Genomic DNA, 19,563 nt, shown 5'->3' with positions numbered 1-19,563 from the left:
AAAGTTAATTCTTTGAAAACATCAGCATAATTGGCAAACCCTTAGCTAGATTAACTGAGAAAATAAGAGATAAGGCTCACATGACTAAAATAAAAAACAAAAAAGCATACACAAGTCAATACCCTTTTTATGATTAAAAATCCTCAACAAACTAGGAATGTAAGAAAACAACCTCGGGACTTCCCTGGTGGCACAGTGGTTAAGAATCAAGCCCTGGTCTGGGAAGATTCCACATGCCACGGAACAAATAAGTCCATTTGCCACAACTACTGAGCCTGCGCTCTGGAGCCCACGAGCCACAACTACTGAGCCTGTGTGTCACAACTGCTGAAGCCCACGCACCTAGAGCCCATACTCCACAACAAAAGAAGCCACTGCAACAAGAAGCCCGCAAACCGCAATGAAGTGTAACCCCTGCTTGCTGCAACTAGAGAAGCCTGCATGCAGCAACAAAGACCCAATGCAGCCAAAAATAAATTAATTAATTAAAAAAAAAAGAAAACAACTTCCACATAACACAGAGCATGGAGAAAAGAACATAACTAACATTACACTCAATGGTGAAATCCTGAATGTTTTTCTTCTAATATTATGAGCAAGGTAGGGTACTCACTCTTGCCACATCTGTTTAATATAGTATAGGTAGATCAAACCAGAGCAATTAAGCAATAAATGAAAGGCTTCTATCTTGGAAAGAAGAAAGTAAAATTATTTCCATTTGCAGATGATATGGTCCCATATGTAGAAATCCACAAATATTCCACATAAAAGAAACTGTGAGAACTAATAAATGAATTCAGCAAAGTTGCAGGATACAAAATCAGCACAATTGATTGTTTCTATACATTAATAATGAACAATCTGAAAAAATATAACAAAATGATTTCAGTTACAATAACATTAAAAAGAACAAAACACTTAGGATTGAACCTATCTAATGAGATGAAATACTTGCACATAGACACTGCAAAACATGGCTGAAAGTAAGTACAGAAGACACAAATAAGTGGAAAGACATTCCACGATCATGGACTGACAGGCTTAACATTGTTAAGATGTCATTACCACCCAAAGCAATCTGTAGATTCAATGAAATCCCTACCACAATCCCAATAGCATTTGGGGGGCAAGAATAGAAACAAATAATCTCAAAATTCATATGGAATCTCAAGGGACATGAATATACATAAATTTTTTGAAAAAGAAGAACGAAGTTGGAAGACTCAGATTTCCTGATTTTAAAACATATTACAAAGCTCTAGTAATCATAAGAGTGTGGTATTGGCATAAAGATATATAAACTGAATACAATAGAGAGCCTATAAATAAAACATCATGTATATGGTCAAATGACCTATGACAAGGGTGCCAAGACCACAAAATGGGGAAAAGGACAGTTTCTTCAACAAGAATACTCAATGGAGAAAAGAATGTCTCTTCAAGAAATGGTGATGGGAAAATTAAGTATCCACATACAAAAGAAAGAGTAGGACCCTTATATTACACCATACACAAAAATTAACTCAAAATGGTATAAAGATCTAAATGTAAGACAGCAAACTGTGAAACTCCTGGAGGAAAACATGGGGAAAAACTTCACAATATTGGGTTTGACGAAGATTTTGTGGATATGATGCAAAAGTCACTGACCTCAGGGGCAGAAATAGACAAACAGGACTAAGCCAAACTTAAACCTTTGTTCTTCAAAAGGCACAATCAACAGAATGTAAAGGCAATCTACAGAAGGGAAGAAAATATTTGCCAATCATTCATCTGATAAGGGGTTAATATTCAAAGTATAAGAACTCCTATATTATCAAAGATTAGCAAACTGAATTCAACAATGCATTAAAAAAATCATACACCATGATCAAGTAGGATTTATCCCAGGGGTGAAAGGATGGTTCAATATCCACACATCAATCCATGTGATACACCACTTTAAAAATTTCAAAAAGAAAAATGATACAATCCTCTCAACAGAGGCAGCAAAAGCCTTTGACAAAATTCAACATCCATTTATGATAAAAACTCACCACAAAGTGGGTATACAGGGACCATACCTCAACATAATAAAGGCCATATATGACATGCCCACAGCTCAGTTGTGAAAATCTGGAAGTATTTCCTTTAAGATCAGGAATGGGATAAGGATGCCCACTCTTGCTACGTTTACTCAACATAGTATTGAAAGTCCTTGCCACAGCAATCAGACAAGAAAAAGAAATTTAAAAATCCAAATTTGAAGGGAAGAAGTAAAATGGTCACACTGTTTGCAGGTGACATGATACTATATAGACAGAATCCTGAAGACAGACCCCCAAAATTACTACAGGTCACCAATGAACATGCTTAAGTTGCCAGATAAAAATTAATTTACAGAATTATGTTGCATTTCTATAAACTAACAACAAACTATCTGAAAGAGAAATTAAGAAAAACATCCCACTTACAATCACATCACAAAGATTAAAATATCTATGAATAAATCTAGCTAAGGAGAAAAAAGACCTATCCTTGGAAAACCATGACACTGATGAAAGAAACTGAATACAGCTCAAATAGATGAAATTATATACTGTATTTAAAGATTTGAAGAATGAATATTGTTAAAATAACCATATAGCACAAGACAGTACAGATTCACTGCAATTCCTATCAAAATACCAATGGCATTTTTTACAGAACCAGAGTAAACAATTCCAAAATGATTATGGAAACACAAGATCCTGAATAGCCAAAGCAATCTTAAGAAAGAAGAACGTTAGAAGTACCACACTGCCTGATTTTAAACTTTACTACAAAGCTAAAGTAATCAAAACAGTATGGTACTGGGACAAAAACAGACCAATAGTTCACTGGCATAGAATAGAGAGCTCAGAAATGAACCCACAATTATATGGGCAATTAATCTCTGGTAAAGGAGGCAAGAATATATAATAGGGAAAAGACAGCGTCTTCAAGAAATAATGTTGGGAAAACTGGACAGCTACATGCAAACAAATCAAACTGGACTACTCTCTTACATCCTGCACAAAAATAAATTCAAAACAGTTTAAAGACTTGAATGTAACATCTGAAAACATAAAACTTCTGGAAGAACACACAGGCAATAAGCTCTTTGACATCTTAGTAACTTTTTGTATTTGTCTCCTTTGACAAGAAAAACAAAGGGGAAAAATAAACAAATTAGACTACACCACACTTAAAAAGCTTCTGCAGAGTAAAGAAAACTATTAACCAAACTAACAGGACACCTACTGAATGGGAGGAGATAATTGCAAATGATATAGCTGATTAGGGGTTAATATTAAAATTACACAAAGAACACACACAACTCAACACTGAAAAAACCAACCCAATTAAAATATGAGCAGAGGATCTGAATAGACATTTTTCCAGAGAAGACATACATATGGCCAACAGGCACATGAAAACATTCCTAAACATCACTAATCATCAGGGAAATGCAAATCGAAACCGGAATGAGATATCATCTCACACGTGAGAGAACTGCCATTATCAAATAAAAACAACCCACAACTATTGTTGAGGATGTGGAGAAAAGGGAATTCTTGTGCACTCCTTGTGGGAATGTCAGTTCACGCTGCCACTATGGAAAACAGTACAGAGATTCCTCAAAAAATTAAATGATTCAACCATTCCATATGATTCAACAATTCCACTCCTTGGTATTCACCATAAGAAAACAAAAGCACTAAAGGAAAAAATATATGCACCCCTATGTTCATTGCAGAATTATTTATGATAGTCAAGGTATGGAAGCAACCTAAGTGTCCATCAATAAAAGAATGGATAAAGAATAAATATATGTACACACACACACACACACACACACTGGAATACTACACAGCCATAATAAAGGACATCTTGCCATTTGAGACAACATGGATGGACCTAGAGCATATAATAGTAAGTATAACATGTCAGACAGAGAAACACAAATACTGTACAATTTAACTTATATGTGGAATCTAAAAACAAATGAAAAAGCATAACAAAGCAGAAACAGGGACTTCCCTGGTGGCACAGTGGATAAGACCCTGGGCTCCCAATGCAAGGGGCCCGGTTCAATCTATGGTCAGGGAACTAGATATCACATGCATGCTGCAACTAAGAGTTCGAATGCCGCAATTAAGGAGCCTGTGTGCCGCAACTAAGGAGCTGGCAAGCTGCAACTAAGGACCCCGGGGGCTACAACTAAGGAGCCTGCCTGCCACAACTAAGACCCAGTGCAACCTAATAAGTAAATATTTTTTAAGAAAAGAATTATTATTAAAAAAATTGCTGAAACAGAGTTACAGATACAGAGGACAAACAGGTGGCAGCCAGAGTGGAGGGGTTTGGGTAAGGAAAGAAAAAGGTGAAATAGATTAAGAGATACAACTTCCAACTGCAAAATAAATGAGTCACGAGCACAAAATGTAGTTTGGGGAATACAGTCAATGACTATGTAGTATCTTTGTATGGTGACATGTCATTTCTAGAGCTATTGTGGTGATCATTTTGAAGTGTATAGAAATATCGAATTACTACGTTGTGTTAAAGAAACTAACACAGTGTTGTAGGTCAATTATAATTCAAAACAAACAAATAAACTCATACAAAAGAGACTAGATTTGCGGGTACTGGGAGCGGGGGTTGAGAGGAGGGGGAACTGGATGAAGGCAATGCAAAGTGACAAAAAAAAAAGGAACTCCTATAGCTCACCAACAAGAAAATCAAATAATCCAATTAAAAAATGGGCTAAGGTCTTGAATAAATATTTCTCCAGAGATGATATACAAAACAGCAAAAAGCATATGAATAGATGCTCAGTATCACTAGTGATCATAAAAATACAGTCAAGGGGCTTCCCTGGTGGCGCAGTGATTGGGAGTCTGCCTGCCGATGCAGGGGACACGAGTTTGTGCCCTGGTACAGGAGGATCCCACGTGCCGCGGAGCGGCTGGACCCATGAGCCATGGCCGCTGAGCCTGCGCGTCCGGAGCCTGTGCTCCGCTATGGGAGAGGCCCGCATACCACAAAAAAAATAAAAATAAAAATACAGTCAAAACCACAATGTGATATCACCTCATACCTATTACGATAGCTAACAACAACAAAAAAAACAACTGTTAGTGAGGATGTAATGAATAAAATATATTCTGTGAAATGCTGGTGGGATTATAAAATGGTGCAACCACTATGGACATCAGTATAATGATTCCTCATAATATTAAAATAGAAATACCATATGATCCAGCAAACCCACTTCTGGGTAAATGTACAAAGTAACTGAACTCTATCTCAGAGGGATATCTGCACTCCCATCTCCCATGTAAAGTGTAGCATTATTCATAATAGCCAAGATATGGAACCAGACTAAGTGGTCATTGACATATGAATGCATAAAGAGAATGTTTCTGTATATGGATAAATGTATACTATGATAGGATTTATATATATAATTCATATAAATATATATGTATATAAGTATCATGAAATATTATTCAGCAATACATAGAATGAAATCCCACCATTTCAAAAATATGGATGAACCTGGATGTATTATTTTAAGAGAAATAAGCCAGACACAGAGAGACAAATATTGTATGATCCACCCTATATGTGGGATCTAAAAATATCATACTCACAGAAGCAGGCAGTAGAATGGTGGTTGCCAGAGGGTAGAGGTGTGGAATATGGGGCCTCGTTGGTCAAAGGGTACAGACTTTCATTTAAGCAAGGTGAAAGTTCTGAACATCTGTTTCACAACAATGTAAATAGACAACACTACTGCACAGTGCACTTATAATTGTTAAGATGGTCAATTTTATGGGATATGTATTTTACCACAATAAAAAGCCGTTTAAAAATGATAACATTTGAGGATTAAAGTAAAAAATAAAGCACTATAGGGCTTCCCTGGTGGCGCAGTGGTTGAGAGTCCGCCTGCCGATGCAGGGGACACGGGTTCGTGCCCCGGTCCGGGAAGATCCCACATGCCGCGGAGCGGCTGGGCCCGTGAGCCATGGCCGCTGAGCCTGCGCGTCCGGAGCCTGTGCTCCTCAACGGGAGAGGCCACAACAGTGAGAGACCTGTGTACCGCAAAAAAATTAAAAATAAAAAAATAAAGCACTATAAAAATATTAATTTAGTAAAATGGTAGATATACTATATGTACTTCTGTTCCTTGAAGTGGATATTAAATTTCAAACTGTGATATAGTTACTGGAGAGATGGGAATAAAATGCATACCAGAGCAATTCCTGCAGCAAACTTTGGATCGCATGCCATTCCATGATATGTTGCTCCTACATAATTAGGATGATCCCTATAACTAAATAATAAAATTTTTCTTGTGGATAAACGCACTTTAAATTTTTAAAAACTTAATGACCTTTTAAGAATTGGATTCCTCAATAATGCTGCTGCTTTCTTTTAGACATGAATATTATGTATCATGTCTAATGCTTTCAATCATTTTGTATTTGGGTAATCTCCCACGGTGCCTACAAAATTAAGTTCTAAAGGCAACTTTAGCATCGTATGATACACAGCTTAAAATCCAGCAGTGCCTAATCCTTCCAGAAATTAATCACCACTGTTGTCAACACTGGATGGATATAATGCAAAGACATAAAAGTCAGGGTAGATTACTGCCATGATTCGCAGGTTGTAAAACCTTAGACTGCATGAAAAGTGTTGGATTGGAGGACAGAATGAGAAAGACAATATGCAGCACAGTCACTAGGAAAAAGAGAGATGGGATATATTGTGTCCTCACACATTTCAGTCCTTAGTTAATGCTGCTCCTCCATCCCCAAGCCTGACCTTAAATTCTACAGAGACACCCAGAGATTCATAAATAGAATCGTGTTTCTGTTTTTTCCATCGAAAATAATCAAACTAGTAAAATAAAAATGTATATAAAGACTCGTGACAGTTACAGTGCAAGCACTTAAACAGCTACACCTTAGGTCAGGATAGAAATACCATTAGGTCACCACATTACCATACTTATGTTTTCCAGTGTAACCAGCTTTACATGCAATTATTGCATTCTGTTAACTAATGTATGCTTTATTTAATGTTAAAATGCTGGTTTCAATTATCTACCTCTGAGAAAATCTTTAAAACCATAGAGGCCCTATGTTTTCCTGAGGCTTTCCATATTATCAGTTCTTTAAATTTCCATAGGTAAGCAGCCCACTCTGAGGACAATGGCCTACCATGCTTTCGTGTCTTACATTTTATTAGATTTTTATAGCTTGCCTTTTGCCAACAGTACCCACATAATCTATTTTTGAAATGTCTTGTCATCATAAATAATAAATTTTGTATATAATTTTGATGGTTAACTTACAAGTAATTTGATAAACTTTATACCAATGAAAATAAATTACTTACATTAATAAGTATGCCATATCATGGGACCTCCGAAATAAAAATTTTTCTCTCCATGACACAAATCTTTGTAGAACTTCATTAGCATCCCCATTAGTTGAAATCGTATTTTGATCTGACCAGAGCTCCAGAGAAGTTAATGTAACCAACACTTTAAGCTGAGAATACATCTGAAAACAGAAGATACATGATATATGGTTTTAGGTAATCATAAATATAACACTGTATCTATGTAATGCTAATATATTCGATTTACTAATTTTTAGAGATGAAATCCATCGGTGGAAGAAACTAGTTGGTAGGACTATATAGTTTATAAAAGTGCATATGCTATTTATTCAAACAATGCTACTGTATTAATACGAATGTTTCTTATTTAAATATGAAACAAATACAGTGTTGATGAGACTAAAGATATGGACAACTTTCTCAGATGCAAGTGCCACTTCAGAGCCCATATAATCATACTGAAAGGCAAATTTTGTTTTTTAATCACTAATAAAAATGACTAAACTACCACGTTTCAATGGGTATAAAAATGTTAAAATAATGCAGTGCTCAAGTGAAAGGACAAAAGCAGAATTAAGACTTATCACATGCTTAGTAAGTTCTAGATTTAAGCCTAGGGACATTACATATTAAAATGTGATGGTGATGAAACTCCCAAGTCTTTTTTGCCTGCTCAACTCTTTTGTCTTCATTCCCATAAGACAACATGACTATATATCCTGGAGAAATACATGTACTTTCTAAACACAGAGTTCTGAGCACTACATAGTGAACAATATCAAGAACATGTCTTCATTCAAGGGAAGAAAATCCTAACATTTTCACTGAAACATTTCTAATTTTGTGTGCACACATATTTCTAAGCTTACTTATAATTAATGGTACAGCAACTATATATATATAGATATATACACACACACACACACACACACACATATAATTTAACAGATTTAGATATAGAAAATTACAATCATAGTGAGGGATTTTTACACAGTTCTCATAATCGTTAATAGCTCAAGCTGACAAATTTACAAGTAGCAAATTTACAGCAAAAATATTTAAGGTTTTAAAAACTCGAGCAAGCTTTGATATAATATGCACATATACAAGCTTATATAAAAAATGAGAGGGATATTTTTAAAGTATACCTGAAAGTTTTATATAAATTGACTCACATTAGGCCGTAGAACATTGGAATATAAAATACAGTATCACTTAGCTCACATCGTCCAACCACAATGCAATCAAGTAAACTTGATTGTAAACTTGATAAAAAGTATTTCAATGATGTTATTTTTACTTAGATGGATAACTTGACTGTGGATATATATGATCTTATTCTATGTAAATCTACACTGAAAAAAAGCTACAAATGCAATTTACAACTTACTTTCACATGGAGACAGAACAAGTAATAAAGGGAAACAGTATTAATAAATCTGAGTAGAGAGAATATAGCTGTTCTTTGTATTATTCCTATTCCTCTGTTTCCAAATAGAATATTTAAAAACAGAGACAAAATAAAGATACTTTCAGATGAACAAAAACTGAATTCAAATGAATTACTACAGGTTAAACAGAAATATCAGAAAAACCAACCTGTGAGAAGAAGAAGAAATGTAGAGTTTGGAAATAGTAAATATGAAATACGTTTTTCCTTTACTTAATTTCTTTAAACAACAATTGGGTATTTAATGTAAAATAATTTATTTTGTGGTTGATTACACAAGAAGAAATAAGACAGACTACAATAATATCACAAGGGGTTACACAGGATTTTACTGATGAAACGTCTACATTTTAAAAAATACATTATTGAAGTGTAGTTGATGTACAATATTATATAAGGTACAGATGTACATCACAGTGACTCACGATTTTTAAAGGTTATACTTCATTTATAGTTGTTATAAAAATATTGGCTATATTCCCTGTGTTGTGCAATATATCCTTGTAGTTTATTTGCTTTATACGTAACGGTGGATACCTCTGAATCCCTACCTCTATTGTGCCACTCCCCATTCCCTTTTCCCAATGGTAACCACTACTTTATTCTCTATATCTGTGAGTCTGTTACATTTTTGTTATATTCCTAGTTTCCTTTATTTTTTAGATACCACATATAAATGGTATCATACATATTTGTCTTTCTCCCTGTGACTTATTTCACTTAGCATAACAGAGCCTCCAAGTTTATCCATCCTGTTGCAAATGGTAAAATTTCATTACTTTTTATGACTGAGTAGTATTCCATTGTGTGTGTGTGTGTGTGTGTGTGCGCGTGCACGTATGTGTATCACATCTTTATCCATTCATATGTTTATTGGTATTTAGGTAACTTCCATACCTTGGTTATTGTAAATAACACTGCTATGAACACTGGGGTGCATGTATGCTTCCAATTAGTATTTTCATTTTTTTCAAATATATACCCAGGAGTATAATTGCTGCATTATATGTTAGTTCTATTTTTAATTTTTTGAGGAACCACCATACTGTTTTCTACAGTGGTTACATCAATTTACATTCCCTCTAACAGGTGTACAAGGGTTCCTTTTTAACCACATTTGTTACTTGTGGCCTTTTTGATGATAGCCATTCTGATAGGTGTGAGGTGACATCTCATTGTGGTTTTGATTTGCATTTATCTGATAATCAGTGATGTTGAGTATCTTTTCATGTGACTGTTGGCCATCTGCAGGTCTTCTTGGGAAAAAATGTCTATCCAGTTCTTTTGCCCATTTTTTAATTGGGTTGTTTTTTGATATTGAGTTGTATGAACTATTTATATATTTTGGATGTTAACCCTTTATCAGTCATATAATTTGCAACTATTTTCTCCCATTCAGTAGGTTCACTTTACATTTGTTTATGGTTTCCTTTGGTGGGCAAAAGCTTTTAAGTTTAATTAGGGACCATTTGTTTATTTTTTTCTTTTGTTTTCTTTGCCTGAGGAGACAGATGAAAAAAACCAAACCAAAACAAAACAAAAAAACATTGCTATGATTTATGACAAAGAGTGTTCTGCCTATATTTTCTTCTAGGAGTATTACGCTCTCCTGCCTTACATGAAGTCTTTAATCCATTGTGAGTTTATTTTCCTATATGGTGTGAGAAAATGTTCTAATTTCAGTCTTTTACATGTAGCTGTCCTGTTTTCCAGCGCCATTATTGAAAAGACTGTTTTTTTTCTCCATTGTATATTCTTGCCTCTTTTGTTGTAGATTAATTGACCATAAGTGCATGAGTTTATTTCTGGGCTCTTTATTCTCTTCCAGTGATCTATGTGTCTGTTTTTGTTCCTGTATCATACTATTTTGATTACTGCAGATTTGTGGTATAGTCTACAGTCAGGGAGTGTGATGCCTTTCTCTGTTCTTCTTCCTCAGCATTGCTTTGGCTATTCGCAGTCTTATGTGTTTCCATACAAACTTTAGAATTATTTGTTCTAGTTTTGTGAAAAATGCCATTGGTATTTTGATAGGGATTACATTGAATCTGTAGATTGCCTTGGGTAGTATGGTCATTTTAACAATAGTAATTCCTCCAATCTATGGAAACAGTGTATGTTTCCATCTGTTTGTGTACAGGTCTTTCACCTCCTCAGTTAGATTTATTCCTAGGGAGTATTCTTTTCGATGTAGTGGTAAAATGAGATAGTTTTCTTAATTTTTCCTTCTGATAGTTCACTGTTAGTCTATAGAAATGCAACTGATTTCTGTATATTAATTTTGCATCCAGAAACTTTATGAAATACATTGATGAGCTCTCCTAGTTTTTGGCGGTGTCTTTAGGATTTTCTATGCATAGTATCATGTCATCTGCAAACAGTGACTATTTTACTTCTTCCAAGTTCGATTCATTTGATTTCTTTTTCTTGCCTGATTGCTGCAGCAAGGACTTCTAATACTATGTGGAATAAAAGTTGTGAGCAAGGACATGCTTGTCTTGTTCCTGATCTTAGAGGAAGTGCTTTCAGCTTTTCACCATTAAGTATTATGTTAGCTGTGGGTTTGTGCTATATGAGCTCTATTATGTTGAGGTATGTTCCCTCTATGCCCCCTTTCTGGAGAGATTTTCTCATAAATGGAGGTTGTATTTTGTCAAAAGCTTTTTCCGCATCTATTGAGATGAACATCTGTTTTTTTATGTGGCTGTTGGCTATCTGTAGGTGTAACACACTGATTTTTTTGGTGGATATTGAAAAATCCTTGCATCCCTGGGATAAATTCCACTTAATCATGGTGTATGATCCTTTTAATGCCTTGTTGGAATTGGTTTGCTAATATTTTGTTGAGCACTTTTGCATCTATGTCCATCAGTGGTATTGGCCTGTAATTTTCCTTTTTTGTGATATCTTTGTCTGGTTTTCATACCAGGGTGATGTTGTTCTCGCAGAATAAGTTCAGAAGGGTCCCTTCCTCTCCAATTTTGTGGAATCGTTTGAGCAGAATAGATGCTAACCCTTCTCTTAACTGTTTGGCAGAATTCACCTGTGAAGCCATCTGGTCCTGGACTTTTTGTTTGCTGGGAGTTTAAAAATTACTGATTCAAATTAATTAATGGCAATTGTTCTGTTCTTATTTTCTATTTCTTCCTGGTTCAGTCTTGGGAGATTGAACATTTTTAAGAATTTGTCCATGTCTTCTAGGTTGTACATTTTATTGGCATACAGTTGTTCACTGTAGTCTCTTATGATCTTTTGTATTTCTGTGGTGTCAGTTGTAACTTCTCCTCTTTCATTTCTGATTGTACTGATATGGGCCCCCTCTCCTTTTCCTTGATGAGTCTGCCTAAAGTTTTATCAATTTTGTTTACCTTTTCAAAGATTCAGCTCTTAGTTTCATTGGTCTTTTCTGTTGTTCTTTTATACCTATTTCATTTATTTCTCTTCTGTTCTCCTTATGCTTTCTTTCCTTCTACTCATTTTGAGTTTTATTTGTTCTTCTTTTACTAATTCCCTTGGCTGTAAGGTTAAATTGTTTGAGATTTTTCTTGTTTCCTGAGACAAGCTAGTGTCTCTATAAACCTCCCTCTTAGAATTGCTTTTGCTGTGTCTCAGATTTTTGGATCACTGTGTTTCGCTTTTCATTTGTCTCCAGGAAGTTTTTATTTCCTCTTTGGTTTTACAGTGACCCATTGGTTGCTTAGTAGCATATTGTGTAGCCTCCATGTGTCTGGGGGTCCTTTGCAGTAGTTTTCTTGTAGTTCATTTCTAGTCTCATAGCATTGTGGTCAGAAAAGATGCTTGATATGAATTCAATTTTCTCAGATTTACCGAGGCTCGTTTTATAGTCTAGCATGTGATCGATCCTGTACAATGTGCCATGTGCAATTGAAAAGAATGTGCATCCTGCAGCTTTTGGATGGAATGACCAATATATCCATTTGGTCAAATGTGTCACTTAAGGCCTTTGATTCCTTATGGATTTTCTGTCTGGATGATCTGTTCACTGATGCAAGTGGGGCATTAAATTGCCTACTGTTATTGTGTTACTGTCAATTTCTCCCTTTATGTCCACTGATATTTGCTTTACAGATTGAGGTGCTCCCAGGCTGGGTGCATGTATATGTACAATTGATACATCTTTTTTTTTGGATTGATGCCTTGATCATTATGTAGTGTCCTTCTTTGTCTCTTGTAACAGTCCCTTTTTAAAAACTATTTTGTCAGATATAAGTATGTCTAATCTGTCTTTCTTTTGATTTCCTTTTGCATGGAATACCTTTTTCCATCCTCTCCCTTTCAGTCTGTGTGTCTTTAGATCTGGAGTGAGAGTCTTTCAGGCCATACAGGTCTTGTTTTTGTATCTATTCAACCACTCTATTTCTTTCTTTATTGGAGCCAATAATTACATTTAAAGTAATTATTGATATGTGTGTTCTCATTTCCATTTTGCTAATTGCTTTGGACTTGTTTTTATAAGTCTTTTTTGTTCCTTTCTTCTTCTTTTGTTCCCTTTTCATATGATTTGAAGACTATCTTTAGTGTTATGTTTGGATTCCTTTTACTTTTGTGTGTGTGTATCTAGTATAGGTTTTTGGTTTGCAGTTACTGTGAGGTTTTTATAAAGATATAGATATATAGATATGAATGACTGTTTTAAGTTGCTGATCTCTTAATTTCAAATACATTTTAACAACCATGCATGAATACTCTCCTCCCCTCACAATCACTGTTTTTAATATCTCATTTTACATCTAATTGCTTTATGTATCTCCTTATTCCTTATTCTGGATATAGGTGACTTTGTTAAAAGACATAAGTCTTTTAACCTTCCTTCCAGCTTTGCATGTGAGATGATATCCTACTTTTACTGTATGTTTGCTTTTACTAGTGAGCTTTTTTCTTTCATAATTTTTATGTTTCCAGTTTTTGGACCTGGCTTTTTTCTTAGCAAAATTGTTTTGGCATTACTTGTAACACTGGTTTTGTGTTGCTGAACTCTTTTAGGTTTTGCTTATCTGTATAGATTTGGATCCCTGTATCAAATTTGAATGAGAGCCTTGCTGCATACTGTATTCTTGGCTGTAGGTTTTTCACTTTCAACACGTTAAATATATTGTGCCACTCCCTTCTGGACTGCAGAGTTACTGCTGAAAAGTCAGCTGATAGCCTTATGGGAATTCCTTTTTATGTTATTTGTTGTTTTCCTTTTCCTGCTTTCAATATTCTCTTTTCATCTTTAATTTTTGTCATTTTTATTACTATATGTTTTGGTATGTTCATCTTTGGGTTAATCCTATATGGACTTTCTGGGCTTCCTGGATCTGGATATCTGTTTCATTTCCCATGTGAGGGAAGTTTTCAGCTATTATGTCTTCAAATATGTTTTCTGTTCCTTTCTCTCTCTCTCTCTTCTCCTTCTGGGACCCCTAAAATGCAAGTATTAGTGTGCTTGATGTTGTCCCAGAGGTCTCTTAAACAGTCCTCATTTCCTTTCATTCTTTTTCCTGTTCCACATCTGTAATTTCCATTACTCTGTCTTCCAGCTCATTGATCCATTCTTCTGTATCATTTAGTCTACTATTGATTACTTCTAGTGTATTTTTCATTTCAGCTATTGTATTCTTCATCTATGTTTGGTCATTCTTTATATTTTCTAACTCTTTGCTTAAAATTTCTGACATCTTGCTCTGTGCATCCATTCTTCTGCCAAGTTCTTTGATCATCTTTACGAGCACTACCCTGACCTCTTTCTCAAGTATGTTGCCTATCTCCACTTCACTTAGATCTTCTTGTGGGCTTTGCTCTTGCTTCTCCATCTGGAACGTGTTCCTCTGTAGCCTCATTTTGCCTAAGTTAGTATTTGTATGTTTATGTACCTGATAAGTTGGTTGTGTTTCCTAATGCTGGAGAGTGGCCTTTTGCAGAAGACCTCCTCTGTGTTCCAGCAGCATTCTCCACTCTCTTCACCTGTGGTATAGACTCTAGTCATTCCCCAATGTGGGCTGTGTGGGTCTTCCTGTTGTGGCAGGCTGACTATGTGGGAAGTCTGGTGGGCTTTCTTGGCCCCTGGTTCAGGTGGTTGCCAGTGCTGCCTCAGGCACAGGCTGCCAGCTGCTGGTTTTCAGGACCAGGTCATAAAGCAGCTGACTGTGAAACTCCAGGGGGCTCTGGGGATAGTGCTGGCTCACTGCTGTATGGAGTCAAGGTCCAGAAGACTCCAGGACTGTAGCCCTCCCACTGGTGGGTGAAGCCAGGGGGGCTCCTGCCAGTCTACTGGTAGGCAGAGCTGGGTCCTGGAGTCTGGTTGCAGGGCCCAGGGGTCCCAGAGCTAGTGTCATATCATTATTTCCTGTTAATACTTTTATAAAAACTATTTAAAGATCTGAATATTTCCTTTTATGCAAAAAATCCAGAACATCATGAAACTCATTGAGAGACTTATACAAAATTACTAGTGATAATGGACAAAGCAAGTTTTTTCGTTAACTTGCTGCCTGCCCATAAGTTTTTGCTAAAACTAATTGTATAAACAAAAAGTTCCGTAATCAAATATGTTCCTATGAATTACTCTTCCTATTTTTTAAAAATGGAATTTCCAACAGAGAACCCAAGCAATTACACAGCATAAAATAATCTTATAAAAGATAGTATTTAATAAAAGGATCTTCAATTGAGTAATAAATGAAATAGCTTATTTTAAAATGGAAATTGATTTAAGGAAGAGTTTCACCACAATTTTGGGTGGATCCAGAAGTATATGCAACTAGTTATAATCCAATAGATTACAGTGCAATACAATCCTCCCTTATATATGAAGTTTTACATTCTTTCTAATAAATATTGGTATTGATTCCCCCATGCCAATGGAAAGGCAACTGACAACATTTTTTATGTACTGCTATACTGAGATACAGATTTTGAACAGAGTGACGTATATCTGCATTGCAAACAAAGATTCTTTTACATGTCCCCTTTCAATTTAAATACAAAAAAGATACAATGAAATATATCAATAATGCATACCAAGGCTTTATCCATAATGACTTTTATTTTCAGAACTCTTTTCAACAGCACACCAGAATTTTTCTGCAAAACAGAGAACATGAATTAAATAAAAATTCCAAAAATTTTACATTGTTTGTAATTATCATGTACATTATATAATTATATACATACAGATACACACACACACACACACACACACACACACATACAGAGTTATAGATAGATACACAGACAGAAAGATAGAGAGATATAGGTATATAGATAGTTAGGTGGTAGATACATATACAAATACATAAAGCTATAGATATTAGAGAAATAAGAGGATTGATGCCCACTGAGTAAATAAGCTGGTGAGATTCTGTATGAAAATTTTAGGAACAAATCAGAAGCTTTCACCTTATAATCTTGAGAATTAGAATCCTCTAAAAAAGTTACTGAAATGAGGGAGAATCCTTGTTTCTTCCTCTGAAAACCTTCCTCTTGGTCCCTCACCCCAACCTTCAAGCTAAACAAATTCCCATCGACTTTCCCCCTAACGTTACCTCTATTTTATCATCATTTTTGTACTTGTAATTATTTATATTAACTTTACTGTGGCCTACCCTCAATAAAATGCATCTATTTTAAGAATAAAGTTACATGAACTGGTAGCAATATTTACACCCATGCAACCATTTCCATCACTAAAATAAATGTTTCCATCACCCTCTTCCAAGTTAATAGCCTACAAGTCTCAAGGCAACCAGTGATCTGCTTTCTCTCACCATAGGTTACAATAACTTACCCTAGAATTTCACACAAATGGAATCATATTGCATGTCTTCTTCTATATCTGGCTTCTTTCACTCAGCACACATCTGTGTTGCTGTGATTATTAGTGATCCATTTGTTTTTATTGCTACGAAGTGTGCCATTTTAGAAACACAAAACAGTTTGTTTATACATTTAACTGTTGATGATCCTTTGGATTATTTAATCACCTTAGTTATTGTAAATATAGTGGCTATGAATATCCATGTACAGGTCTTTGGGCAGTTATAGTCTTTCATTCTTTCTTGGTTACTTAGAATTGGAAAACCTGATCCACATGATACTTGTATATGTGTAAAGTAGTACAAAAGTTCCAGAATACTTTCTAAAGTAGTTTGATCATTCTGCTTTTTCTCCAAGAACTAATAAGAATGTCAATTGCTCCACATTCTTGCCTGTATTTGGTATTGTCAATCTTTTGCATTGCATGCATTCTTGTCAGTCTGTACCGAGATCTCACTGAGGTTTTAATTCGCAGTTCTTGGGTGATTAATGATGTTGAACATCTCTTCACAGGCTTGTGGATCATTAATGTGGTTTTTCCAAGTCCCCTACTAGAAATTTTATGTTTAGCCTTGACTATGCTCTAATTCATGTTTTTGGAATAAGGGTCAATTCCCACGTGGAAATCCAATCTTCTTGCATCATTTGATGAAGAGATCATTCTTTACTTTTCAAAGGCCTTAGCACCTTTGTGGATAATAATTTGGGCAAGAGCACGTGGGTCTACTTCTCATCTATTGTGCTCCACTGTCCTATACGCCTACCCTTATACTAAAAGCACGATATGTTTCTCCACAGCAGGGGTCAGCAAACGACGGCCCATGGTATAACCACCTGTTTGTAAAAAAATATTTTATTGGAACACAGCCACTCCCATTTGTTTATAGTTTGTCTATGCTGATTTCACACTGCAAAGGGTGAGTGAAGTAGCTGCAACAGAACATATGCCCCACAAGCCTGAAATATTTACTATCTGGCCGCTTAAGAAAAAGTAATGTAAGCCCTTCACCTTGTTCTTTTTTCAATTTTCAAAACTCTTTGACTCTTCTAGGTATTTGCATCTCCTTATGAATTTGAGAATCAATTTCTACAAAATGTCTTCTAGAATTTTGATTGGGATTACACTGAATCTACAGATCAATTTGGGGAAAATGAATATCTTATCTTCCTTTTTCCCTGTGACTTTGCTAGACTCTCTTAATTAGTCCGGATTGCCTTAATGGAGATTCCTTAGGACTTTCTATGTAGAGAGTTAGATCACTAAAGAAATAGGGTTATTTTTCCTTTCAAAAATATATACCCTTTATTATTATTCTTTTTCCTATTGCACTACCTAAGAACTCTAGTAAAATGTTGACTGGAAGTAGTGAAGGCAAACAACCTTGCGTTATCCCTAATCTCAGGGGTGGTTTTCTTCAGTTTGGGGCTATAACAACTATACCATAGACTAGGTGGCTTAAACCACAAACATGTATTTCTGACATTTCTAGAGGCTGGGAACTTCAAGATCAAGACACCAGGAGATGTGATGGCTGGTGACAGCACTCTTCCTACTTTGCAGATCTCCTGTACGCTCATGTGATGGAGAGCAGAGAGAGGGATCCCGTGCCTCTTCCTTTTTGTATAAGAGCATTAATCCCACCATGAGGGCCCCACCCTCATACATAATCTAACCCTAATTACTTTCCAAAGGCTTCAACTCCTAATACCGTCCTATTGAAAGTTAAGGTTTCAAAACATGAATTTTGGGGGAACACAAGCCTGCAGTCCATAACAGGAGCAAAGCATTCAGTCATTTACATTCTTTACGTTAGCTGTGGATGCTAATAGATGCTCTTTATGAGATCAAGGAAGTTTTCTATTCCTACTATTTACCATGAATGTGTACTGAATGTTGCCAAATGGTATTTCTGAAACTATTGCCATGATTCTGTGGTTTTCTACCAAAATCTGTTAAATTCATTCAATTCCTGTTTTCTTTACTGACTTATGTAATATTGTCTCAAAGTCTTTGAAAAAGCACACATGTTTTTGGAGTATAATGGAAACTTGACTGGATAACAAATTGCTGGGATATTGTGTACCCCACTGGAGAAGCCATTTTCTCTACTCCCTAGTTAGACATTCATGACTATATTACAAGCACAAGTCTTATACTATAATTCAGCAGTCCCCAACCTTTTTGGCACCAGGGACTGGTTTCATGGAAGACAAGCTTTCCATGGACTTGGGTGTGGGGATGGTTTCAGATGATTCAAGCACATTGCATTTATTGTGCACTTTATTTCTGTTATTATTCCTTTGTAATATATAATGAAATAATCATACAACTCACTAGAATGCAGAATCAGTGGGAGCCCTGAGCTTGTTTTCACTTGACACTCACTGATCAGGTTTTGATATGAGTCTACAAGCAATTGATTTATGATGGTCTCTGTGCCGTCAAACCTCTCTGCTAGTGATAATCTGTATTTGCAGCTGCTCCCCAGCGCGAGCATCACCACCTCAGCTCCTCCTCAGATCATCAGGCATTAGATTCTCATAAGGAGAATACAACCTAGATCCCTCCCTCGCATGTGCAGTTCACAGTAGGGTTCGCACTCCTATGAGAATCTGATGTCACCACCAATATGACAGGAGGAGCAGCTCAGGCAGAAATGTGAGCGATGGGGAGCGGCTGTAAATACAGATGGAGCTTCACTTACTCACTGCTCACCTCCTGCTGTGTGGCCCCATTCCTAAAAGGCCATGGACCAGTAATGGCCCGGCAGTTGCTATACTTGCTTTATAAGAAATGGCCAATTATCCAAGAATGATGTTTGCTCCTTCTCCAAGAGAGAAGTCTGTGAGAGAGAGCTGTCCAGGGCCAGCAGCAT

At 35.9% G+C, this 19,563-nt stretch overlaps 1 protein-coding gene across 1 annotated transcript in view; it reads right to left on the bottom strand.

Annotated features, from left to right (window-relative positions):
* LOC114897668 (A disintegrin and metallopeptidase domain 3-like) overlaps positions 1–19,563 on the bottom strand; it is a 109,594-nt gene that overhangs the window by 61,041 nt on the left and 28,990 nt on the right. The window contains 4 exon segments of the mRNA XM_029226696.1: positions 6,262–6,343; positions 7,414–7,580; positions 7,806–7,877; positions 15,893–15,955. Coding sequence (XP_029082529.1) covers positions 6,262–6,343; positions 7,414–7,580; positions 7,806–7,877; positions 15,893–15,955 — 384 coding nt within the window.

Source organism: Monodon monoceros, unplaced genomic scaffold (genome assembly GCF_005190385.1).
Source record: "Monodon monoceros isolate NGI ecotype Baffin Bay Population unplaced genomic scaffold, NGI_Narwhal_1 Super_Scaffold_17, whole genome shotgun sequence".
Lineage (NCBI taxonomy): Eukaryota > Metazoa > Chordata > Mammalia > Artiodactyla > Monodontidae > Monodon > Monodon monoceros.
This window is presented reverse-complemented; position numbering and strand designations above follow the sequence as displayed.